Consider the following 27,790-nt stretch of genomic DNA (forward strand, 5'->3'; position numbering starts at 1 on the left):
AATCTTTTATTTCATGTACACAAGCAGAGATTTTGTCAGTTGTGAAAGATAAAGTGGATGTACAGGTGGTATATAATTGAATGTCGTCAGCATAAAAATGATAGTTAAAACCATGACGGCGTAGAATCTCACCAAGAGGTATTATATAGATTATAAATAATAATGGCCCAAGAACAGATCCCGGAGGGACACCTTGCTTCAGGGGGACAGTGGGTGAGTGAAAATTCTGAAGAGAAACATAGAACAGTCTGTCAGAGAGATAGGAGGAGAACCAGGAAAGAGCAGCACCAGAAATACCCACATCTGAAAGGCGCAAAATGAGTTGTTGATGGGAGATGGTATCGAAGGCAGAGCTAAGGTCAAGCAGCAAAAGCATAGACAGAGAACCAGAATCACCAGAGAGAAGCAGATCATTCAGTACCTTAACTAGAGCAGTTTCAGTACTATGCAAAGGGCGAAAACCTGATTGAAAAGGATCAAAAAGATTATTTTCAACTAGAAAAGACTGCAACAGTACTTTCCAGTAATTTGGCTATGAAGGGGAGATTTGAAATAGGACGATAATTAGATAAAACTGAGGGATCAAGGTTTGGTTTCTTGAGAACAGGGGGTAACAGCTGCAGTTTTGAGTGATAGAGGTAATGAAGCAGCGGTAAGAGATGCGTTGATGAAATGAGAGATAGGTGCAGAAATGACTGAATGGCAAAGTTTCAGTAGAGTAGTAGGAGCAGGGTCAAGATCACAAGATGTAGGGTTAGATTTCAAGATTAACTCAGAGACAGAAGAGGGAGTAGACAGAGAAAAAAGCAGCAGGGATTGACCAGGTTGATTCGGCAGTGCACTTGAAAGTGCACATTTCTATCCATGTGAGTTTCCCATGGTTGGCGAACTCCTGGACCATTTGCTTCCATCATTAAGCATGTATATTGTAGTGAGTTTGGCGAAGGAACACACTACCATACACATTACTTGTGGGTTTTTTGAGGGCCCTCGTATTTGGTTAGGTGCTCCATAAGTGTTGACTCCCTACAGTGGTGCCATAAGTGTATTCTTCCATAATTCATATTCAGTTTCCCTGACGGTGAGCCATGTGTTGTCCCCAGTCGCTATGGTTCATGAATGCAGTTCAGTTAGTTGTTGAGTTTAGTATAGAGACCCTTCATGTTGGTATGCCAGCTAGTATCCAGTCAACACGTAAGTATACTCAATTTATTTCCATCCAAGGTTTTTACAAAGAGAAAAGAAATTTAAAATTGACAAAGCAACCTAGCGCCATGCGGGTGAAAACTGTGTTTACTGGCAAGCATCTTAGGCTGTCTGCCAAATCGCTTTAACCCTTAAATGCAGTGTTGGGCAGTAGCGTCGCTACAAGTAGTGTAGCTACTGCCTTAACTACATTTTTTTGGTAGCATGGTGGTAGCGTCACTGTTTTCTCAATCAAATAGCTTTTCAGTAGCGAAGCTCTTTTGTTGATCTAAGTAGTAGTGCTGTAGCAACCACAGAAGCTAGCGTTACATTTTCCCAAACATTTCTGAAGATCAAGCGCAAAGTGAAAACACAGCTGCTAAGTCACGGATATACTTTACTTTCTACGTTCCTTTCTGCATCGCACAGATACACGCGCAAGACTTTCAACGTATTCTTTTGGCAGTGAGCACGGAAAGACAGGATCTAGTTGACATTTGTTTCTGAGCGCACCGTGCAATGTCACCGTGCAATGACAAAAAAGAAACCGTCTTTTCAATGCAAAGTTTGAAAAGATTCTATTGTGTCACTTGAATAAACACCTCTTGTTAAAAACAACAGGGTCCAGCCTGGCCACCTCTTGAAATTAATAAATGAAACCACACACACACACACACACACACACACACACACTTAATTATAGGCTACATGTTTTGTTTTTTGCCATGTTACCACACACTATCGCTAATAAAATATCCATAATATTACCCTGGTTAATATTATGGATCACATGTTTTTGTTGCCAAATTGATTTCGAACAGTTTATGAATAACTGAAAACGTATGCATGTCTATCTGCTTGAATTTTGTTGATCACTGAGATAGCATTGATTGGAATGAAGTTGATTCAATAGAAAATTAAATGGTAACATTTAGTAACAGCTTGCTACATTTCCCAGGGGGGTAGCTTCAGTGTAGTGAAGCTTAATTTAATGTAGAGTAACTGGTAGCTTAGCTCACTACATTTTCCAAGTAGCTTGCCCAACACTGCTTAAATGCATAAATGTTTCGCATAACATTCTTACATATTCGGGTCATTAGCGACCCGGATCTATTTAACATGGATAGACCTCTACCTGTTGTGATATAAAACTCCTGATGTTAGAGTAACAATTACAGAATAATAAAATAAAACTTATTTTGTTACCTTTTGGAGCTTGGAAGGGTTCAGTTTGAGCAGATATTTAATACCATCATCATATGTCCTCGTCAGAGCTCGTTTACCAGTACATTCAGCATCTGACTCATATTCGCGATCTTACTCATATTCTCCAACTCATTTTCAATGACTTCAAAATCAATATTTTGATCACTGACAGCTTCTTAACCACATCCATCATCAAGAGACAATGACACTAATATTTGAGTGTGTTTAGTACTCTCTGCAGTAAATCACTAAGCCATTTCATGTTTTGCAGATTGTAATTATTACTGTTTTGTTTTCTGTCAGAGGTAACTATGAGTGAAATGTCACTTCATCGTTGCATATCAGACACAGGAATAAAGGTCAATTGCGCCCTATTTTGTCATTATACATTATACTCATTTATCAAAAATATATTTACAATCTTACACGCCTCGGGTCATTGGTGACCCTATACAATTTTGACAAAAAAAAACAGGAAAAAAAAACAGGCATTCAATTCTAATTCTAATCTTTTTTTCTTTTTATATTGTTTAAAATGAATTGATTGAGGAATACTAAGAAGGTTGATGTCTAACTTTAAAAATGAATGAGAAGGAGGGTAGTGAATGATGTCTCGGGTCACTAACGACAGTGTATGCATTTAAGGGTTAAGCAGGAATCTAGAGGTGTTAGCTATGTGCAGGCCCGGTATGCAACATTAGGGGTAGGTATTCAGCTCAGAAATGACAAAGAGGGAGATCGAAATGTCACCCTCTCAATAAAAAGACAAATATTCCACTCTAATTTCAATAGAATAAGAACTCCAGGAAAATGAAGATGGATCTAACAGTATTTTGACACAATGTCAAAGAGACAGATTTAAACGAAGGAACGAAGACGTTATGTCCCTCTTGCCACAACTCTGAACTGCCGCTGATGTGGTCGAGATGCTGTCTCGGCTCCTTAGCAGAAGCCTGAATGAGTGAAGGACGCCAGCCCTCTTTTATATCCGAATGTCCGGGCAGCGGCTGAGCATGCAAATTTCACTCACCAAATCCCTAGTGTTGTTTTTTCAGACACAATATCTTCATTCCCTTTTATTAGGGAATGGGGATTACAATAGAAACCAAGACGATATTACACTAATGTTACATTTTTTTACGAAAAGGGGTTCAAAATTGAATAAACAAACCCCCGTTTCTCCTTCGGAAAGAAATCGAATACAGCTTAAAAACAAACCATACATGCTAAAAACTAAGAACATCTTAGCAGAACACCTTAGCAATTGCATTTCAGTGCTTTGCCATGTACCCACCATTCTTGCATTGTGGCAGCAAGTTTTACATGAGCGGCAAATGCCGTCACATTTTAATCTTGTTTGCTTGCAATCTTTGGATATCTGCTTTATTTCCCAAACCAAACTTTCTCATTGTATTTTTTGACTCTTTCACCTTTAACCACTCTTTAATTGTCTTCTCAATCATCTTTTCTCTTTCGCTCTCACCCTTTCGAGAGGTTGCTATCTCCATCTCTCTTTTCCACTTCATCTGCCTCCCACCTCCACCTCCACCTCTACATTGAGTGTTCTAGTGTTCATTTCACCTCTCCTTTTATTCTGATTTGTGTCTACTCTTTCACTTAATCCTCCTTTCTGTCCTCTTCCTCTCATCCTTACCTCTCCCTCTCTCTCTGTCTCTTTCACTCATAGGAAATTATTTGAAGTGTATGACCTCCATCCATGTCGGGCAGAGACTGCTCTCACCCTATTAGCCTTTCTCCTTTCTGCATTAGCATTAGCGGCCAGGTTCCGCTGCAGTATTCAAATCACTCCTGGTCACATAAAATAATGATGTACTAATAAAATTTAGTTTTCATATTTTTCAACATTTTCTTACAAAATTACTGTTTTGATACAGTTTTCAATGACAACATGTTCTATTTTTAGTAGGCTACTTTTATATATGCTGCAGTTTAGTTTGTTATACCCTTTTGCAGGTCGTTCAATTAATTTCATATATAAAAGGATATTTCATTATTCACAATTCAAAAGTTTGAGGTAAGTAAGATTAATAATAATATTTTTGGAAAAGAATTATCTCATGTTGACCAAGGCTGCATTTATGTGATCAATAATACAGTAAAGTCAATCATTGTGAAATTATGATAATTAAAATAAATGTTTTTATTTGAATATATGTTCTTACTCTGGACTCTAAATGCAGATAAACTGAATAAAATGACACATAAAATGAATCATAATGACACTAGAGGTTCATGTAAAATCCCCAAAATTGCTTGAATGTTTAATGTATACTATCATTCAAAAGTTTGGGACATAGGTAAGATTTTTTTAAATGGTTATGCTCAACAAGGCTGCATTTATGTGATCATAAATACAGTAAAATCTGTAAATTATATTATAATCTGAAATATTATTATAATATAAAATAAATGTTTTCTATTTCAATTTATATTTAACATGATTCTTCAGAAATCATTATAATTTTATTTTTGTTGTGCTGCTTAATATTTTTATACAAAAAAATGAAACATTTTACATATGTCATATTTGGGGGGGGGAATCTGGATTATTTTATAAATAGAAAGTTTAAAAGAACAGCATTTATTTTTTAATTTTATTTTTTACTTTTTTGTTTGTTTGTTTGTTTGTTTGTTTGTTTGTTTGTTTGTTTGTTTGTTTGTTTATTTTAAACCGAACAGCAGTATATCATTTTCATTTATATAGACTTATAAAAGTTTTTGTCTCTAAGAGAGCAAGTCATTTCTAATTTCAGTTGATTGCATATCTATGTCATGTCTAATTATTCAGTCTCTGTTGAATTTGCTACAAAGCCACAAAAATTGTACTTAATTTTTAGCCAAAATCAGCCTTCAAATGGCTTATTTTGGCTGTATGTGCTACATATTAAGTTGAAAGTATGCTACATTGAAAAATCACACTTCATCTTTAAGTAAATCCAGGCCACTTTTCTCAGTGGTCAAGTTAAAATTAGCTAAACTCATCTCCTTTGCCAAAGACACATATGGGTAGTCTTTCTGACTTGTGCACTTTCAGTAGTTATTGAGAAGTTTCCTAGAAACTCTGCTGGCGTTTCCCAAAGAGCACTTCATTATCATATAGAAAGAATAGAGGTCAGTTGAGAAAAATGTCTTCTCCCTTAAACCCCTTTGGATGGCCCAAAGCAGACACGAGTTCAAAGCCCGTTCCCTTTAGACCTCATGGTTTGGAGTACAAGTGCAAGTAAACCCTGACACACTTGGAGCTCTGTAAGCGTTTGATCTGTATGTATGTGGGATTTCCTCTGTGAATGAAGTTCAGTGATGTTGTCTAGTGCCATTGTATGGAGATACATGTATTTGGGTCATTTTAGAGTCAAAATGAAGCTTTGATCAGACAGAGAGAGAGCGAATATGAGCGGGTTTGCAGCTGACAGTTCTAGGTTGCATGTGCTGGTGTGTCTCCAGAGAAGGTCTCTATAGGCAGATTGGAATTGTTTAATTTAAATGTGACAGGCAGAGATGGTAGAAAAGTAATAGAGAGAGAGATTGAGAGAAACACTCAACATTAATGTGGAAACAGACTACAGGGCTGCAAAAACTGGTAGCGTTTAACTAAAGAAACTTAAACTAAAGAAATTAGATTTTAAAGAACAATCCATTGACATCTACACAGATTCATTTGGAATTTGTTCATTCTTTTAGCCTTATTTCAAATATATGAACTACGGTTTAAATGAGGTCATCAAGGCTTTTATTTAGCAAGGATGAATTTAATTGGTCAAAAGAGACCGTAAAAAAATAAATTATGTTAAATCATTATTATGTTAGATTATTATGTTAAAAGATTTACATTTTAAATTAAAGCTGATTTTAACTTTTTATTCATCAAATAATTATCACAGTAAAAAAAAAATACTAAACAGAATTACTGTTTTATTGATTTTGCATTCAATTCTGTGATTGCAATATCAGAAAATCCAGGAGGGACTTATAATAATTAATGTTTCTTGAACACCAAAGCATATATTACAATTATTTCTGAAGGAAATGGAAGACACTGATGAAAATTCAACTTTGCCATCCAAGGCAAAGCCATTCAATTATAATAATATTTCACAGTATTTTTGATCAAATAAATGCAACCTTGTTGAGCATTTGAAATATCTTACCGACCCCAGACTATTAAACGAGAGTGTACATTAAATATCTGAGCAATTTGGTCTTTTTATTGGGATTTATTTCATTGAGCATTTGCATTTAGATCCCTGAAACACATTTTCTTTTTGAAACTGTTCAGAATCTTAAACAATACCTTATGACTTACCAATGACTTAATCCTGACACTTTCCACACTCTCCACTTCCCACATTGCTCTGAGGTTAAGGTTTCTCAGAACAGTAGCAGTAAGACAGACATCAAAGCTCTTGCAAGAAGAGACAGCAGCTGAAACTCACTGTCACACAGCCTGGAGCAGAGACCGAGACAGAGAGAGAGATGGGCAGAAAGAGCCAGAAGGAATGAAACAAGCACAAAGAGAGAACTCCAACAGAGCCACAGAACAACATAAGGAGTGAATGATAAAAAATAATGCTCTACTCCTAATACAACTTCAAAGTGTCTGTTTATTCTAGTACCTGTTCATGTAGTCAACGTGTGGCACAGTATCAAGGGATTGTGTCTCAACACACGGTCCAGAGCAATCCCTTCCACTGGCAGCGGCACTGGATGTTGAGGGGCTACACATGAAGCATAAAATAACCTCTTGCTTTGACCATGCTTAAGGAAAAACACTGGTATATCTGTAAGTAGAACAAGCAAACAATCTCAGCGTCAACATAGATTTCACTATAGGGTCCCTATAGGCTCTCTCTCTCTCTCTCTCTCTCTCTCTCTCTCTCTCTCTCTCTCTCTCTCTCTCTCTCTCTCTCTCTCTCTCTCTCTCTCTCTCTCTCTCTCTCTCTATCTCTCACACACACACAAACACACACACACACACGCGCGCGCGGTATCTCCACAGTGACACCCGAACACTTGTTTGACCAGTTTCTCACAGTCTCTCTGTTCCTGTTATTGTCTGAGGCTATGACAAAGACAGCAGCTGGAAGGTCCTTCAGTATTGTATTTGGCCATCTTATAATGATATAAGAAAGTTTCCACAACCCCAGATTTAAGATTGTTGGAAGATAATCCTCACAAAAAAATGGATGTCCAAAATAATAATAAATAGTTTATTACATGTACAAAAAGATTCAGAGTTAGAGTGGGTCTGAAGCCTGACAATAAAACCAAATCATTTTCTGACATGTTTAGATGGAAATAGCTGGAGGCTGAACAGTGCACAGGTCTGAGCGGGATGATACCATGCTTTTTTTCTTTTCACAGTTTCATTCTGGTAGTCAGGATGTGTGCGATTTAGGTGATATTTGCACTCACACCTATCAGATAAAATCAATAATGTCTTCACAAAGTTTAATATTTTTTTTCTTTCCTCATCCGTCACAACATTGTTATCGACTGACAAATGGGCTCTCGCCTCTGAGTTTTAGAAAAAAGCACTTAAAGGAATTCATGAGGGTAGTTCTGAGACGGTGTTGATGCAGGAATTGTGCATGGCGACTGACCTTACCCTTCTGGTGACAAAAGTCACAGTACGGGCCCTCAGCAAGATGATATCCACTCTGGTGGACCAAAAACATCAACTCTGACTGAACCTTGCTGAGATGCGGTACGCCAGACGTCCCCCAGATTGCTGTCCTGTTGACGAAGAACGCAATAAAGCCTGTCTCTCCAGTCAGGCTGAAGAGAGGGTTTTACTTTAACCTTGTAGCCAAGAAAGGTGGTGGGTTACGGACGATCTTGGATCTGACATTGAAACCCTTTACAAATTCTGACCCAGAAACGCATTCTCACATATGTTCATCCCCAAGATTGGTGTGCAGCAATCGACCTGAAGAATGCATACTTCCACATCTTGATTCAGCCTCATCTGGGACTTTGGGTCAACTGGTAATCTCTTCTCAGTATGGAGTTGGATTCGGTCAGAATGATGTAACATCTTACCAACGTACAAATTGTGTGCTGAACCTTTCTGAATATATTCAGGGGCAAAACAGTGGTTCCACGGAAACATTTTCAGAGGCTTCTGGGGCATATGACATCCACACAGCACTGGCTACACAGCCGATTCCCGAGATGGACACAGACACTGAAGCAGGTCTGCCCACTCGGCCCACTCTGAGAAGGAGATATGAGCACCTTCTTGGCTCTGCAGCTGAGTTCCCCACTTAGCGAACCCTTGATTTAGTTTACTTCAAACAACCTTCGACAGTCAGATGCAGCAGAGGCGTTCGAAGCCAGGCCCAGTACTCAAGTACATGCCCGCTCAGTCATCCCCTGTACTGGGCTAGATGCCCCATGTGTTGTGATTCCCCCGTAAATTCTTCCATGGTATACAATTTCCCAGTCGGTAAACATTTGTCTTTCCCTGGGCAGATTTGCTCTGCCCTGTCTTTGTGTCTGTATAGTTCTATTAATGCATAGGCATGACATACCGCATTGGCCTTTCCATATGTAGCACTGCCCTACTTGTTATCTTTACTTAAACAAATCAAGTAATCTTGACTAAATATTACTAATTTAGTCCAGAAGTTAGTATAACTTATTAACTTACAAAATACATAAACTTAAGATTTCAAGTTGTATGAACTCAAAATCATGATTAAATAAAATAGCTCACTCTGGTCTTGCTTTGATGTGATTGGCCATGCAAGGTCATGTGATTGGCATTGCCTCTAGGTCGTGCATTAAAATCCTTTAATGCATGACTAGCCGTGGATTATCCCACTTATACCATGTTTTTTTTTAAGAGACGGGTTAAAATGACGGTTGTTTTTTTAAGTTACGTCTCGTTCGTTCTAGCACACCGTCGCTTTAAATAAAGTAGAGCCATCGAAATGTTTTTATATGAACAAATTACCACATTTATTTAAATTCATTATTAAAAGAGAGACAGAGAACTGAAAGTGAAAGATCAGAGAGAGTGAGAGAGAGAGAGAGAGAGAGAGAGAGAGAGAGAGAGAGAGAGAGAGAGAGAGAGAGAGAGAGAGAGAGAGAGAGAGAGAGAGAGAGAGAGAGAGAGAGAGAGAGAGAGAGAGAGAGAGAGAGAGAGAGAGAGATGCGTTGGCGATCTCTTCTTTATGTCAGTCTGAGTTATTCAGGTTTATTAGGGTTGAGGTTCTAGATCTCATATGTCGCTAATGTCAGCGTGTCACGCAAAAATAAAGTTTTATAGTAACAGACACGACTGTTAATGCCTTATTTGTAGTCGTAGTGACCCAATTTATTTCGTGTTTTTCCTAGAATGGGTGACGTAGGCTATTACAAAACATTCAGTGGTAGGCTATGCCAATCAAATACAGACGTGAGACAAATAACATGTTTTAAAACATATCACTGACTTTAATGAGTTTTATTGACATCTAAAATACAACAAAATTAGGCTATTTATTTAGGATTTTGTGTCACGTCAGTATAGGTGCTCGAGTCAGTCAGTGTAGGTGTCACGACCGTAATAGAATGTAAAAAACGCACGACACACAGCGACATCGCAACTCGGTGTCATGCAGGTGTCATGTCCGTGTCAGTGTTTGTCGCGATAATGTCAGTGACATAACAATGAAGGCCGCATGTGCCACGGATGTGCCAATATGCGCATAGTCATGTATGCGTACATATCTGCGCATAGTGACGTGCCATTGGCTTCTGTATGTCACATCATGTCTCATGTCACTTAATGTTTCCATGGATATGTAACGTTATAAGTATACATATCTGTGGTTGATACTGCCACTGTCACTCTGTTTGCAAGCGTAACTGTGTTACTATGGTTACCAGTGTTTATAGTGACGGATTCATTTCGAACTGTAATCAAACTGACTGGAACTACCTGTGCATTAAACGGTTTTACTGCACACCTTTCAGCCAATCAGAATCGAGTATTTAATCAGACCATGGTATAATAATATATAACGAACTGATGATAAAAAGGTCGCGCTGTTGACGCACGTGCAGCCTCTCGAAATTACAACACTTGAGCGTTTTCCTGAATACCATCACGACTGAAAATGACACTCACTATAACATTCACTTAAAGTCACTTATAAATTTAGATGCAATATTTAGTGTTTTTGTTCTATTTCAGCAGTGAAAATTGTTCACAGCAGACCCGTAACGCGTCTCACTCATAGCAACAAGCGTGAACGATTCTGATTAACAATTAAATCCGATAAACAGATCAACTATGAGCAAAAACATCAGGACAAAAACAGCAAAAGTAAAATCAAGTAGTAAGAATCAAAGAAAATTTTCTTTTTTTGAAGTTTTGATTTGTTGTACACAGCATGGTGTACTGAACTTCTGGTGTACCCAGTTTGGTGAACTTAAAGGCACAATATGTAATGTTTCAGCATTAAAAATATAAAAGATCACTATATCTATGTTATATATTTTTTAAAGTTGTGTGTTTACATTATCCCGACAGTTCCAATTAACTTCTAAATCCAGAGAAATTAATATTTTAATTCGAAGACACGGACCGTGTCTTTATTTCCGTTATGTCGCCAGTCTTTCACGTCATATCCACGTTTGCGTCTTGCTTCCTGCGGAACTCGGCGGAACCGCCAAACTCAAAGAGGAACACTGACAGACAGTATAAGGGGAACCCCCGTATAAAAAAGTCTGTATGATAATGGATCATGACTACTCTTTGCCTGTACGTTTTGCCAGCTCAACAAAGCGCAAACGTAAGGGTGAAAAAAATGACCCGAGAAGATTTTGGGACAGTAGAAGAAGCAAGAGACTCTGTAAACCTTGGAGAAGCCTTTGAAAGATGGCGAAATCTTCGTGACAAGCTCGGACTGCAGAGAGATGCTGATCTCGCTTGCGTTTTAATAAACAGGTCATTTAAGTAAACATTCAGCTAACATAATAATCATATAATCATAACATGCTGTATGTTTGCATATTGCATAGCGATCTTGACCACACTGAGACGAGTTTAGCTGAATACGTATACATTTTGTATTATATCGGCTTTTCAAACAGGCGGATTCTGTGTTTTTGGAGACTGAAACAGCTATTTTTTTTAAAACTGATTCAAAAGTATATTTCTATCCGTATATTTGGTGACACGATGATGTCATGTGTAAAACGCAGATGGACTAGCTATTATTGGTTTTATATGTAGCTGGAGAAAGTAACGTTAGCTTCATAAGGTAATATGCCACTATCTTTGTCAATTAATATAAGGTGACCATCACTTTTATCATATGTTAATACTAGCTACATATAATATTGATTTAATAATGATCTACTTATTCATATATCTCTGAGTTCCAAAATAAATGTTTATTAGAATGATTGATGAACGTGGGGAGCGACATAGCGTTGTCTTATACATAGTGTTGACATAGCGACCGCCCGCACAACATTCTGTCTCGCACATTATCTAACGTTACTGATAAGTTTGTTAAGTAACGGTAGCTTGCTGCTATTTCATTAGATTGACATTACATAAAGTGAAAAGCCGTAACTAAACTTAACAATAATAGAGATGTAATATAACAATCAATTACCTTGTCAGTGAACATGTTTTTTGCTGGAGATGCCAGATTCGCTGGTTGACAGTGGCAATAATGACAACAACTCCCATGAGCCCACGCACTTTCCCGACGTCATCAAAGTACGTCAGTTGTTATTATTTTGAATGAGTGACCCCTAGTGGCCAAAAGTTGCATACTGCACGTTTAACAATTTAAGTACAGTGAATGTGAGCACCAAGTTAAGTGAACTTAAATATACAAGTTTTGGGAGACTCCATTACTATGTGTATTTCCCCCTGTACCTACCTACGTGTAGGATGTGGTTTCCGTATCGTTCCGCTCCATTGGACTAGGTATGCTTCCCCAGCATTAATAACACTGGTCATGGCTGGATGGAACTGAAGCACTCTTCCCATGAAATAAAGTTAATAAAGAACAGCAGCTACGGCCCTCTCCTTGGTAAACCCTGTCCCTTCCATCTCACTAGAGGTTACGACTCAAAGGGAGCAATTGCCAAAAGGGCACTCTACAGCTTTCCAACATCTGAATCCCCATCACTTGTAACACAGTTCAGTGGTGTGGTGTTTTCCATAGGGACCCCATTCATCAGTCAACATAACGTTGTAGTGACTGAAAGATGGGGAACATCTTGGTTACTAATGTAACCCTCATTCTCTGATGGAGGGAATGGAGACATTATGTCCCCCCTGCCACAACTCTGAACCACCGCTGAATGGCCGGGGCCCTCACCTCGACTTCTCAGCATTAAAAAAATAGAGTTATGACTCTTTCATAAGCTCACGTTCCACTGGGTCAAAATTGTATTCTATTTTTTATGAAAAGTGACTTTGTTGATCATTTCTCCTTTGCCTAAAAGAGAGGCATTAAGAGGGAGAAGGCGAGAGAGTTGGGTTTTGGCTCATTACCCTCATTCTTAATTTAGTTGGCAGAGTCTTGATACTCCTCAGAACTGCACTCAAAACACTGGAGCTATAAAGTTCACAGGTATAATGTATCTTTAGCAATGAGTTGGAAAGAATGGGTCAAAAAAGAGAGAATGTATTAGCTAAAATTACTGAGGAAGAGCGAAACAGAGACTTAGAGAGCAAGATGCGCAGTGATGTAAAGGTCATGTAAGCAAAGCATTAAAAGTTCACCCCAGTAGCCATTCAAATTACTGAATTTGGTGTCACATAAATCATCTATGTCAGATTTTTTTCCTGTAGGAAACCTATAATTTCAGAAGAGATATGTGCAGAGGCAAATAATTTATCTACGATCCTGCTACTCCTCTTTAATCAGAGTCCATGATATCCCACAACACCTTTCTCATCTCCCGCGAGTCTCGAAAGTATATGCTTTTGAAGAAGGACCGGATCATTAGTCTACTGGCTTATCCAACAAAATTTGAATGCTCTGCCACTGGCACTTATGGGCTTGCGGACGCATAATGACACTGGCAAATGTAATTCGCTTACTAATCTCAGTGGCACAGGCAACAATCGCAGAGCTAAGCAAAGTTAAATAGCTCGCTAGAGAAAGAAAAGTTAGCAGTGGTATGCTCTCAAGCTAATATCTTTTACTGTATGTTTTATTTAAAAAAAAACATAAACATACTAGGGGTGTGCGATATATATTGTCTGCGATAATATCGTAATTGTCATTTTAACGATGTGCGATCTGACATTAAGGAGTACAGAGATTGTGTGCATGTATTTTTAATAAATATCACAGGAAGAATCCAGATATCAGCATGATAACAAATGTGATATTAATTTTATACAAGTTTACTAAAAAATAATTTAATATTAAGTGACTTATTATTTTAGACACCATATTGCCCATTTTTACTCTATTTTGCCAAAGAGAATAGTTCAAACACACTCCTTACTGTTTCCTTACTGAATAATTCAGTTTTTTGAACGATTCAGTTGAATCTGAAGGGGGGGATTCTGAAATCCACTGCCGCTTCAATATACCTGTATATATTTATATCCTAATTAACTTTATAATCAAAACTTTAATCAATATTTATCCTGTATTTTTATAATGATTCTATCCAGTTATGATTTTGTTTTAGTTTCTTGTTTTCTATATTTGGTCTCTGAGGAGTGACTGAGGGTCTGGCCTAGAGATGTGTGATGTGTCACTAAACACTGGCAACAAGGTCATGTGTTTGGATTTTGGAGGTATCACACACCCCTAACATGTCAGGAGTGCAGTAACAGCGTTTGCTCACTTAGCCCGGCTTCCGGATATGAAATATGGATTTGTCTTTCATTTAATTATGTTTTATTCCTTTTATATTTCCTATAGAAAGCACATGTTATCAGTATGTTTTGGTAAGAACTAGTTAGAACTGGAGCTTAATCAGCTCCAACCTTGGAGAGACTGTGTATCTGTGTATTTGCGCAATATTCTATGCTACAGATCAGAATGGTGTTCAATGGGCACCCTAAGCGATGGGTGGACTTGTTGTTCTGGGCAAGCTGGCGCCTGCTCCAGATCTGGAAGGTCACTACGGGCCTAATTCTGGGGTGAAAGCATCAACAAGTGACACGTCAGTGGAAACGTGCATCAGATTAACTGACTCGAGTGGAAATTTACCATGACTGTGCATTGTCTCTGAGCCAATCAGAACCATCCACATCGCAGTAATGACGTGGATAAGACCTTGAAAACGGTATAACTTTTGGGACAATTGTATGTACGATAGGGCGAGGCAACGAGACGGTGAGAGAGGGAGCACGGCCTACGAACTCCTTGTGAGACTTGAAGCTGGCTTCTGCTTTTGAAACTGCAAACTATTCTTAAGTAAATTTTTCTTTTATTTAATTGCAATCCTGACTCTGTCTTCATTTCTTCACTACTGGTCCTGGGTCATAAGCTGTTAACCCCTAACAAATCAATGATTCAATGACTAAGAAAGATCAAGATAGATAGTCAAATGATTTGTTTCTGAATGAATCAGTCGTTTGAATTAATCGGTTGAATCTCAATGACTCAATGATATATATATATATATATATATATATATATATATATATATATATATATATATATATATATATATATATATATATATATATATATATATATATATATATATATATATATATATATACAACAGTGACAGAAATCATCTTTTCAAAAAAGTTTAAATACATTTTTCCTTGTATGAGCATTTTTACCTTATAAAATTACCTTATAAATTAATACATTTTATTAAATTCATGAATTTAACACAAAAGATAGGCTATACTTAGGTTTATTCATCTTTATATATATATCATCTATATGTAATTTTATAAGGTAAAAATGCTCATACAAGGAAAAAATGTATTTAAACTTTTTTGAAAAGATGATTTCTGTCACTGTTGTGAACTGACCACCACACAGAATAGGAAGAATATCATAAAATGTAGGGGTCATCTGATCACTCAACAAAATATCGTCTAATTATCATTATCGAGAAAATATCAGAGATATAATTTTTATAATATTTTTATAATATTGAGATATAATTTTTTTGTCAATATCGCACACCTCTAAAACGTATTGCTTTTCACATTTGAAATGATGAACCTTGGTTTCACACTGTTCATAATTAATCCAGGAAATTTAAGATGTCTTACTGTTCAATTTTAAACCCTGGTTTAACATTCTTATTTGCACATTTGTAAGGCTAGTTTACAATACCCACTGCATAATATGCAATCAAATGCAAATAAGAATGCAGTTTGTGACTGGCATGCAACCGCAAAAGTTTTAAGGATTCGTAATAACCCAGTGTTAAAAGCAGTGCAATTCTTCAAAATTATCAATTTGATCTTTTGATTTAGCCACATTTAAAAGTGGGGATAATCCTGGGGTTACAAAAAACAAACAAACAACCCAATTCATTAGTCTGGGTTGTGCGCAGTGTTAGAAAACCTTTGTGTTTCTTTCTGTCTCTTTTTTACACCTGCTTTAAATGTTGCTTTGATATATTGTGATTGAGGTGTAAATACAGTTTTTTTTCTCTCTCTCTTTTTCCCAGGGGCTCATTGGAGAGAAGTACGGCAGCATTCGGGTCCCAGGAGAGGTTGAGTCAGCCGAGTTTGAGATGATCTTGGATGCGGCAGTGGAGGCGGGACTAGACACACGGATCTTGGAGGAGTGGTACTGTCGGGATGAGAACTCGGTCCCGCCTGCCTACTACCTAAAACCGAAAGCTGAGATGCTGAAGAACTACCAGAACTCTGTAAGTAGAGCAGGAATGTATAAAAAAAGAAATTGTATTTGAAGAATGCTCTGCTACCTCTTAGGACTTCAGCTTTTAGGAACAAAGAAACTATTTCATTATAATTGAAGTATAGCTGATCCCTGTTGGTGCTAAGAACAGAGAAGAAAAAAACCTTTAAAGTGGAGAGGACATTTTTTGGATTAATATTTTTTTCTTTGAATATCTTGGTTAATGGAGTTAAACTTTTGTGTGTGTGTGTGTGTGTGGGTGGGGGGGGGTGTCTAAGATTGAACATATAGAGTAAAAACAGTAATATTATCAAATAGTATTACAATTTAAATAACCGTTTCCTATTTTAATATATTTTCAATTTTAATCTATTCCTGTGATGGCAAAGCTGAATTTCCAGAAGCCATTACTCCACTCTTCAGTGTCACATGATCCTTTAGAAATCATTCGATATATATATATATATATATATATATATATATATATATATATATATATATATATATATATATATATATATATATATATATATATATGAATATATATATATATATATATATATATATATATATATATATATATATATATATATATCGAATGATTTATTTTTATTTTTTTCATTCCTTGATGAATGGAAAGTTTAAAAGAAAACATTTTTTTAAAAAAGATAATGTCTTTTCTGACAAAACATTTTTGCAAATAATGTTTTATTTTTTGATGATCACATTGTAACAATATTTTATATTTCTTCCCGTTCTTCGCGATTCCATCTTTCAAACTTTAGTTAGTATGTAATGTTGCTGTTAGAGCATAAATAATACCTGTAAAATTATAAAGCTCAAAGTTCAATGTCAAGCGAGATATTTTATTTAACAGAAGTTCCCTTTCAAAGCCTACAGCGAACGGCCGGTGTGGACTACAGCAGGAAGTGCAGGGATGTAATGACGTCACTAGAACCGTATGTTGACTAACCCTCCGCCCACAAGTACACGCAAAAAAGGGGGCGTGGTCTTGTTGCTCTCCCACGTGGAGAAGAGCGCGCATTCAGCGCTTGCATCTCCCCGTTATGGTAAGAGGCGGGACCCTTCCGTGCAAAGTGCGCTAAGCTGCTGTCCAATCACAACATGGGAAGCGCTGGCCCAATCAGAACTCGTTACGTGTTTCTGAAGGAGGGACTTCATAGAACAAGGAAATCATCAGGCCGTTTTTAGGACAGAGGAAACAGCGCTGTACAGATAAGTAAATTGTGTGAAAAATACTGTGTTTTTTTACACGCGAAACATGAACTCATGTTATATTGCACACTGTAAACATAATCAAAGCTTCGAAAACACGCGAAGAACGGGACCTTTAATTATTGAATACAGTTCAAAGAAGGTCAAGACCTGCTGAAGTGAGACCGGCTAAAGTATTGTTTGCTTTAGGATTGTCCCAAGTTTACGGTAAACTGCAATGTACAAGGGGATCAACTGTAATTGTTACATTAACTCTTTCCCCGCCAGCATTTAAAAAAAAAAAGATGCCACCGCCAGGGTTTTTGATCATTTTCACAAAAATGTAATGACCCATGGAATGTTTTGTTGTATAAATATCTGAATATGCAATATATCTGAAGAAAGAGCATCTTTCCTTTTCTATCGACACTTGAAGATGGGTACGCTTCATTAAAAAAAAGCAACATTTTTAACAAAAAGCTGAGAAAATCACATTTCTGTCAAAGACTACATCCAGATCAGATTCAGAGCGATGATCAAACACAGATGGAGGAGATCGAGTCTGTCAACACCCCTAATGCTTGCTCCATGTCCTAACGTGGTTATGTTTCAAAAAACAAATGAACAACACACTGGAACATGAATGTAAACACCAAAAAAGTGAAAAGGTACATATTTGTACCTTACTCACCCCTAAATGCTACATATTAGTACCTTAAAAGGTACATATCAGTACTTTAAGAGTGCGAATTAGTACCTAAAAGGTACATATTAGTACATTTTTGGTTTTGTACCTTAGAGTACCACCCCGGTGACAGAAATGTACCCTTTTTCTGACAGTAAAGATATAGGGCCTTGAATGCCTTATTTCAGAAGTCTAGCACACACCACTGCTTTTGAGGCACATGAGAGGGCAGGCAGTCGCTACATCCAGGATTATGTTCAGCTTCCAGCGGACCTGACCTGTCCCGCACATACAGAAATATCCTGTAAATGTCAGTGGCTAACCGGTGCTGTTTTTGTTTTATATGGAGAGCTGTAGAAATGGCAGGCTCGGGAGAGAACAATGTTCACCGAGTTTACTAGCCTTCAGTTTGCCTTTCATTAAACCTTACCAAGGGCTCTTTCTTCCTTTCTTGTAGACATACAAACTCAGTTTCGGTCACGTTGGTTGCAGCAATGAGAGGCAGGATCTAATCCAGCAGTCCCTATATTTAAAAGGATACTTCACTGCTTTTTCATATTAAACTATGTTATTCCCTTAACTAAGACGAGTTGATGCATACCTCTCTCGTAGAGGTAGAAATGAGAGAGGAAGGGTAAGATGTGAGGGAGGATTTTTCAGCCGGGACTTTTTACTGCGTCGAGTCGAATTACTCTCAGAAGTGCTATGAAATGAAAAAGCGGTGAAGTATTCCTTTAACAATATAAGCAAAATACCAGAATGACTGGAGCACTGGATAAATGCTAGAGAAAAAGATACATGCCACCAACTTTGAAATGAGAATGGACAAGGATGAACAGAAAATTAGGGCTATATATAAACAGAGTGAGCTAACTAAAAAACAGAAACAGGTGTGTGACTAATCAGAAACCATGGAAACAAACAAGAAAGGGGAGACAGGCAAACAGGAACGGAAATTAACCAGACATACTCCTGTTTCACCTTCTGTCATGTGCGCACACACACGCACGCACGCACACACACACACACACAGAGAGAGAGAGAGAGAGAGAGAGAGAGAGAGAGAGAGAGAGAGAGAGAGTGAGAGAGAGAGAGAGAGAGAGAGAGAGAGAGAGAGAGAGTGTGTGAGAGAGAGATCATATAGTGTGTGTATAAATCAGATTGTAACGCAGAGTGGCTGCAAATTGAGAAAGCGTCTGAGAAGCTGAGGGTCTCTGTTGGACTAAAATGAGAAAAACAGCAGGGACTGAGTTTCTACCTGCACTCAGCAAAAACACCCACTGATCTCTCTCTCTCTCTCTCTCTCTCTCTCTCTCTCTCTCTCTCTCTCTCTCTCTCTCTCTCTCTCTCTCTCTCTCTCTCTCTCTCTCTCTCTCTCTCTCTCTCTCTCTCTCTCTCTCTCTCTCTCTCTCTCTCTCTCTCTCTCTCTCTGGTGGGTGACTGGGTTCATGACAAACACTTCCCAAAATATTACTTCAGTAACACAGTGTGTCTGCTTTCACTTTCTCTGTTCAGGCAGACAGAGCAATTTGTATTGTTGGGTGAACTCTGGCAAATTGGAACACTGTTGACATCCTGTTACATTACATCGGGTTCCTATGGTCATGAAAGTATTAGAAACTTTTTTGATTTCTAAACAAAAAACGATGGGGTTTTTTCTTGTTATACTATACTTGGCTGTACAATTTGAATCATCTATCCATAGTTTTTGCAAGTGTTTATAAATCACAAAATAAAATAAAAATCCTTTTCTAATTCAACTGCATCTTTCAATGTGAAAATGAGCTATTGTCTTTAAATTCATTAGCTGTTAGGTAAATAACTAGAAGAAGAAGAATTTGCAGTAAACTGTACCGCTATTTGTGCTACAAACCAATGTATTTATGAATAGGAATATGATATATGACAACAAATACTGGTTTGCAGTATCAAGCACTGTTTTTGTGCAGCTACAACTGGAAGTGTCTGATACCGGAAGCCAGAATTGAATTAGTCATTATTTAGTAAAGCTATTCATAAAGTACAAAACTGTGGCACAGCAGTTTCAGGTTTAATTCGGTGATTCCCTAGCCTGACGTGGTCATACTCAATTCTAGTCAGAATATGAGTCTGAAACTGCTCCATTGGGCTGTGATTATGGGGCGTGTTTCAACCGAACCAGGAAAGACATCAATTGGATAGACCTACAACCAATCAGAGCAACGAAGTGACGCATTGTCAAATGTCAACATAGTTCAACTGCACTGTGTTGCCAAGTCCCCGTTTTTTCCCCCACGGGTTGTTTTCTATGTCCGCGGGTTGAAACGACTATTATGTGATATATAGACCCATGAGTGCGAATTTTAGCAGGCAACCTTGCCAAAATAACACACATTTTACCCCCCAAATGCCATTTTTCCCCCAGAGAACCTCCCGAGAAGCTATTGTTTAGGGCTTGTAGTTGGCGGGTTTTGTTGTAAAAACTTGGCAACCCTGTCTGCACACGCGCTGAAATCAGGCTGGAATACACGATCTTTGCAGGTGTTGTAAAAAAAAAAAAAAATTAATGATACACAGAGTACCCAACATGATCATCATTTCTGAGAGAAATTGTGAAGGTGAATGCATACACAAACAAGCTCTCCATTTAGGATTCAAAAAAATAAAATCCAAGCCCCTTTGATGACGTGCATGATTACGTTCCTGTTGATCATCTGTCCGTCATTGTCTAAAGCCCGCCCAGATGAGTTCATTGGTCCGAACAGTTTCTGTTCAGGGATAATTACTCCTCTATGGAGCAAGGCCAGACCGAACTGCCCGACCTAAAATTGTTGTGGGCGGGGCTAAGTACGGCTGGCATCCAGGCTAGTGATTCCCCTTCTCTCTCCCTCTATTTGGCTGTTGATTATAGCAGGCATATAAATAGCCTATAAATACGTAAATAGTAAATAAAAAAGCTTTGGGCACATGTTGTTTAACTGATTTGGCTTGGTACAGATCAGTGAAAATATTATATTAATGACTATTACTGTGTGGTCACAATAGTGACATTTCGGTGAAAATTTGTAGACCAAAAAACATATAGTAGCGAATAGTGTAGCGATGTATGAAGCACAAAAATGGCACAAAAAATGAGCTGGACAGCGGTAAATGTGACCGCACCTTCAGGACAGAAATCAAAAACCTCAATGCAGTTTGTGCTAAACCAAGAAAATCTACTTTAGCTGTGCTAGCTATATCTGGCATTACAGTTAAACCAAAACTGTAAAAACAGAGTACTAATGCATTTGTTATCACTTTTTAGTGGAATGATAGAAGTGTTGTGTTTTATTGTAACTGGTACAGGATATGATGTGGGTTTTCCTTTTTATTGGTTTAAATGGACAATATCCAAACAATGGAACCTTAAATAATTCGATGACTCCATATGTGCTTTTACCCCACAGATGGAGTCAAGCACCGTAGCAAAATCAAAGAACGACAAGGCATGGAGGGCAGTCTCAGAGGAAATCAAGAGGATCTTCAGAACTTCTGTTTTACAGCTGCAGGAGAAGGGGAACATGAAGAGCGATCAAGCCAAGAAATTTCTCTGCTCGGGTAAACTCTTCTTATTGTTACAGTTATGACCGAGCTCAGAGCTAATAAATGCCTGAATGGGTTTGGAATGTGCTTTGCAGTACATTGCCACTTCTATAAGTGTGAACATTGACAGAATGTAAATATACATACCAGGGGCACTTCAGTTTAAATGGGTTATTTTTCATTGAGATGAAGGTCCACAGACTCAGCATGACTATAATACAACTTGATAATTGATATGATTATCTCCAGTAACCGGCATGTTCTATGAGTATTTTTGCCCAAAATGTGTTTTGATTCATCGTGGCGCCTAATGTTACCACTCGTTTAAAACCAATACCCTCTTGCTGATTTAGTGCCTCTGTTGTGGAAAACAAATGCATACTCGACACTTGTTTATCAGTCATCTTTACTGTCACTGTCAACACTTACAGTTTGGAACAGGCAATTGTTGAAGCTCTTCCAAAACATTTACTGGTTTGCTAATGTCACTCTGAAAAACAATCTACCTGAGCTATTTCAATGTCACTACGTTAGGACGTATAGTGATGACGTTACGCTGCTCTGACTGGGCGTAGTAGTTTAAAGATCCATTTACATAAAGCTGTGTACTGTGTGTTAGCATAGATATCAAGAATCAGCATATGAATCTCAACAATGGTGACATAATTAATGCTGCAATGCATGCTGGGAGCCGTGAGATTTATACTGTGGTGGCTTAGTAGGGTTGGAGATAAACTCTGGAGTACATTAAATCTCTAGGACTGAACTTGCCTACCCCTGACTTAGAGGTACAAAAATATACCCTTAAGGGTACCACCCCAGGGATGGCCTCTTGTACCGTAAAAGTTAAAATTTTGTACTCTTTTTTTGACAGTGAATGACTATATCTTTCAAATAAAATCAGTTATTTTTCTATGAACTACATGATTATTTGCACATGTATACAAAACAGTTAAACACAAATAAAAACAGTTCAAAAGCTAACATATTACAAAAATAAATATAAGATAGCAATTTGCTACATTTATATAAAGCCATATTGAAATATACATCATTTTGCACTGTAATGTAAAGTTGGACCATGTAACATACTGCAGTGAATTCTAAACAGTAGAGAGATTGTTTTTCTGTAAATAAATTTGACAAAAGTGACAAACTAATAAAGTATTGAGAAATGTGTTTTAGCAATTGTAAAATTCTGTAATCAAAAAATGTAATTTATTGTAAACACTGACTGTTACCTATCAAATGACAAAATAAATATTTGCATGGCAGAAAAGGCACAGGCTGATTAAATCAGGAATGAAGACCGAGATCTTTGAAATCTGAATTGTTCAAAAATGTGGATTCATTACGTAATGAAACACTGCAGTATGTTACTCAGAAACAGACACTGTGTGTGTGTGTGTGTGTGTGTGTGTGTGTGTGTGTGTGTGTGTGTGTGTGTGTGTGTGTGTGTGTGTGTGTGTGTGTGTGTGTGTGTGTGTGTGTGTGTGTGTGTGTGTGTGTGTGTGTGTGTGTGTGTGTGTGTGTGTGTGTCTGTGTCTGTGTGTGTGTGTGTGTGTGTGTGTGTGTGTGTGTGTGTGTGTGTATGTGTGTGTGTGATTTGTGTGTAGACACAATGTTTGAAGCAATTTTCAAGCAACAGCAGCCACATCAAGGGAATCTGAGAGTCTTTAAAGGCACAGTTTTGCTCTGAACACTTCAATGGTGCTTGATGCTTAGCATTTAGGTTGTTTGTCTGTAGAATTACATGTATAATTAAAAAGGCTGAATCATGCAACAGAGTCGTAGTTTATAGCTTTATGGTTTCAGGGAGCAGTCGAATTCAAAGCTCATAATGAATGTAAATGTTATTTTTATCCCGCTCTTGAAAGTCATTGTGACTAAATTAAAATTCGCCTGCATTAGCCAGCATAAGAGGAGATCTAATCAGGTTAACTTGATTCATCCAGGTTAATCCAATATTCAGTGATACAGTTAAGTCTCATCACCATACCCCACATCAGAGACATGGGTTGGCCCCGGAGAAAGAACAGATTTACTGCTCGCTCTTTTATGTCATTCTGGCAGCATGGGTTTATAATTCAATCACTGATACAGTTAAGTCTTCATCTTAACATCCAGTAGATATGAAACAACCACATTCAGAGGTTCCCCTAAGCAAGGCATTTCTTAAACACAAAGAATCATTTGCTCTCAGTCCGCAGAGGTTACTTTCATTAAAACTTTTGTCTTCTGTCTGACTTCAGAGCATCAATGAATTTTCCCCTGAACTGCTCGTGTGCCCTCTCTGATGTCCAATCTGACAAATATGACATCTTGTGGGTCATTATTTAAAAAATCATCACTTGAAATAGGCATCACATTGCAGGTTTGCAAACCTCTGCAACTGTGAAAAAAAATGCAAGTGTTCTCTGAGAATAAAGAAGGTTTGAGATCAGACTGCCACTGTCTTGATCAGTTTATTTTGTAAAACTAGACACCACATGTAATGACAAAAGATCAAGTTAATTTGTATTACATTTATTACAATGCATTTATTAAATGTTTAAGTTATAACATATTTTAGACATACGTTTTTAACTGACTGTAATAAGTGCAAGGGTGGTATTTGAGATTAAAAAAAACCATGGAAAGACCCACACAGACAGTGTTATCTGTTACAGTGTTACAGTGTTAACCCCCCCCCCCCCCCCCCCAAAAAAAACATGTCCAATCTGATGTCCGTGGTGGGTAAATGTCTTCTTTAACTTAACGTGGGGGGGTAAATGTCTTCTTTAACTATAACAACACTAATTTCCATAAATTAGGCGAATGAACTTGCATAGTAGATTTTCATTTATTTCTCAAATGACAATGGAGAAGCAAAAGTGATGCATGCACATGTAGCTTTAAGAAATACACTGTATATACAATTATATCTTATAAAATACTTAGTTCAGAGATTATGACAAAAGATACAGTTGGTGCACTTTGCTTTAGTGCTTTTGTTTCTAACTGTACTTGAATGGTACTAATATACTTTTAAGTGTATTTGCAAATGCTGACCAGTTTTTCTAGAAGCACTTTGTGTATATAAATAATGATAATGACTTGCCATATCAGTATTGCCCTTTTATCTAGGTAAATACTACATTGCTGTAGTAGGCCTTTTACACACACTTACCATGATTTCATTATAATTTAATAAAATGCACTTACTGTGTACACGTTTTTACATTGTACATATATTTTTAAAAATACCTGCATATAATTACAGCTGTAATTAAATTCTGCAATTACGTCTGTTGACTCTTCCCTACACCTTATAAATGACATATTATGCCCCTTTTCACAAGATGCAATATAAATCTCTGGTGTCCCCAGAATGTGTCTGTGAAGTTTCAGGTCAATATACCCCCCAGATAATTTATTATAGCTTGTCAAATTTGCCCCTATTTAGGTGTGAGCAAAAAAAAAAACGTGCCATTTTTGTGTGTCCTTTAAATGCAAATGAGCTGCTGCTCCCCACACCCCCTTCCAGATGAGGGCACAAGCTTTGGATAATCCATCAACAACAAAATAGAGGCGGAAAAACTGACTCAGCCTAAATGTCAAAAATAGCCAGGAGTCCAGCCTTACATGTTTGAAACGGACACAGATATGTCGTATTCATTTATACATTGTTGTATAGGTGCTCGTTTGGGAGTGCAAAAAGTCTGTCACCTGACAATGCATAATAATAAATGGGCATTTATGAATTATACAGATGCAGGTGAGAGCGTTTTCGGGATAAAACGAGCGACATAGCTCTAGTCTCTGTGAATACAGCCAGAGGCTATGGTAACTTTAGCCATGTTAGCCGTACAGCATTCTAGAAAGATCAATCAGAAAGGAAATGTGCAAACATTCACAAAGTATGAAGTGCCATCCTTTCTGCCTCTGGATATGAAGTTAGAGGATGAAGCGCTGGAAGCTATTGACCCATCATTCAGATACAACCTTTTCACAAATCCAGCGTTGTAATGACCCTCGCTGTTGATGCAGTTATATGTAAAACAGATATGCAAAAACAATGTAGGCATATGCAATATCCAATATGCAATTTAAAGACTATATTCTGGACTTTTCCTTTAAAAAAAAAATAATTTCTTTTTTCAACCATAGTGTCTTCAGTGGCTCGGATGCCAGGAGTCTACAGAGACTCGTATATTCATTAGTACATCCAACAACAGAACATTTGTAATGTTTTTTTTGTTTGTTTGTTTGTTTTTTAGCAGACATTGCAATACTCTAGCTAGCTGATACAGCAGTAAACAGAAATGGCGGTCTCTGTGCTTCTCACTCAGCAGTGTGTCTGCTAACAGGGCAGATCATCAACAGTCATTGGCAGGGCTTCACTACTCTTACTTAGGAGTAGGGGGGAATATGAAATTGCACGTTATGAGAGACCGATAATGATTGATGGAGATTATAAAAAAGATTTTTACCATTATAAGCTGGTTGTTTACACACACTGTGGATTTGTATACATCTGGGTTCAAACCTTTTAAAAGTGAATGTCCCCTTAAACCTACCCATACACCAAACCCATACACCCATCCACCCTACCCGTATCCCACCTCAGCAGCAGCAAAAGTGTTTTGCAATACAAAATGAACTCCATAAGAACATTGCACTTATTTGTAATATAAGTACATGGTAGTTAAATACACCAAATATAAAGTGTGACCAAAAAAATCCTTAAGCAGTTGAACCTTATTGGTTTTTAATGTGTTTTCTTTGGATTATTAATATCAGAGTGTAAGGAAAATGCAGATGAGATTTAAATGAGGCAACTCTTTCCTGGAGGATTTGCAGTCGTTTACTTGCCTTCTTTGCATCCCCCTCTCTTCTCGCTTACAAAACAAGCTGCAAGTATGCGATACTAAGCTGACGAGGTTGGCAGGCTATCATTGGAATGCTGCCTTTGAAAGTCTTTGATAAAACCAGGCAAGCCTGGATTAAGAGATCATATCACTGTTTTTTCTTAAACTTGGCTCAAAAGAGATGGATCTAATAATTTGCTAAAGACTGGCAAATGTGGGGGAAGTGCTCACATCATGACATCAAATTAAGTGTGTTTTCTGAAAGTGTTTGGTGAGTAAATAGTGGCAGAGGTGAAAACCGTGAATGAAACTAAGCACTGGGTAATTCTTATGCTCTCTCTGTTTTCTCGTGTCTTTTAGCATTAGAGGATGAACTGGACTTCGCATTAGGCAAGCAGACCCCTGCCTTTCTCAAGAAATGTGTATGTTACATCCGGAAGATATCCAACTTCGACCGTTTCGCTAAACTCCCCGAGATGGCGCGCTACATGGACATCGTTGTGAGCGCCGACCGTGTCATGAGAAACCAGGAAGCCTACGAGCGTCTCCTGAAGGTCAGAGACGAGTTTGTTCCGATGGTGGTGGCAGCATCCAATCTTCGAGTCTACTCGTCAGTCACTCACTGTGACATGAAACTTGGCTATTCGCAGGAAGTAGAGAGCCACTACGTCGAAGGTCTATGTAAACAGTTTTATGAAGACATGGTGGATATCATCCAGGCCACGGTCCAACAGAACTTTGACACAGAGACGGATACACTCTATGACGAAACCATACAGCATCTATCCCTGTGCAAGATGTTTGCGTCTTTTTATGTGTACAAGAGTGAAGCCTTGGACGTAGTCCAGGAGTACCTGTACCCCTCTAAAGGTGGTCGAATAACTCCCCTAGTGGTGTATGGAGGACCCTGCACTGGAAAGACCTTGTTACTTGCTGAAGTGGCAAAACAGGTGAAGAGCATTCATAGTATGTATGTATGTGTGTGTGTGTGTGTGTGTGTTGGGGGAGGTAGAAAGCAAGTGTGAACATACTGACCTGCTTTTTAAGGCCATCTGGATGCCGGCACATGTTAGATTAATGCTGCGGGATGCCTGTATTTAGCCTAAAGCTGTTCTTTGCTTCCTCTGACTTAATATCTGATGTCATGGCATGAGATTCAAATTAACATTAAGGTATTTTGGGCTACTGTTACATGAATATTTCAACCGTAAAGGATTTTTTTTTAGCATTCCCATGTGTATCTGGAGGCTCACAGT

The 27,790-nt window shown here is 37.9% G+C and overlaps 1 protein-coding gene across 6 annotated transcripts in view; it reads left to right on the top strand.

Moving 5' to 3' along the window:
- LOC137064237 (NACHT and WD repeat domain-containing protein 2) overlaps nt 1-27,790 on the top strand; it is a 101,557-nt gene that overhangs the window by 66,424 nt on the left and 7,343 nt on the right. For all 6 annotated transcript variants that reach the window (XM_067435686.1, XM_067435796.1, XM_067435872.1 and 3 more), the window contains 3 exons: nt 16,030-16,233; nt 21,549-21,699; nt 26,895-27,484. In XM_067435686.1, the coding sequence (XP_067291787.1) occupies nt 16,030-16,233; nt 21,549-21,699; nt 26,895-27,484 (945 nt within the window). The remainder of the gene's footprint in view (nt 1-16,029; nt 16,234-21,548; nt 21,700-26,894; nt 27,485-27,790) is intronic.

The sequence above is a fragment of the Pseudorasbora parva genome, chromosome 1, assembly GCF_024679245.1.
Source record: "Pseudorasbora parva isolate DD20220531a chromosome 1, ASM2467924v1, whole genome shotgun sequence".
In the NCBI taxonomy this organism is placed as follows: Eukaryota; Metazoa; Chordata; class Actinopteri; order Cypriniformes; family Gobionidae; genus Pseudorasbora; species Pseudorasbora parva.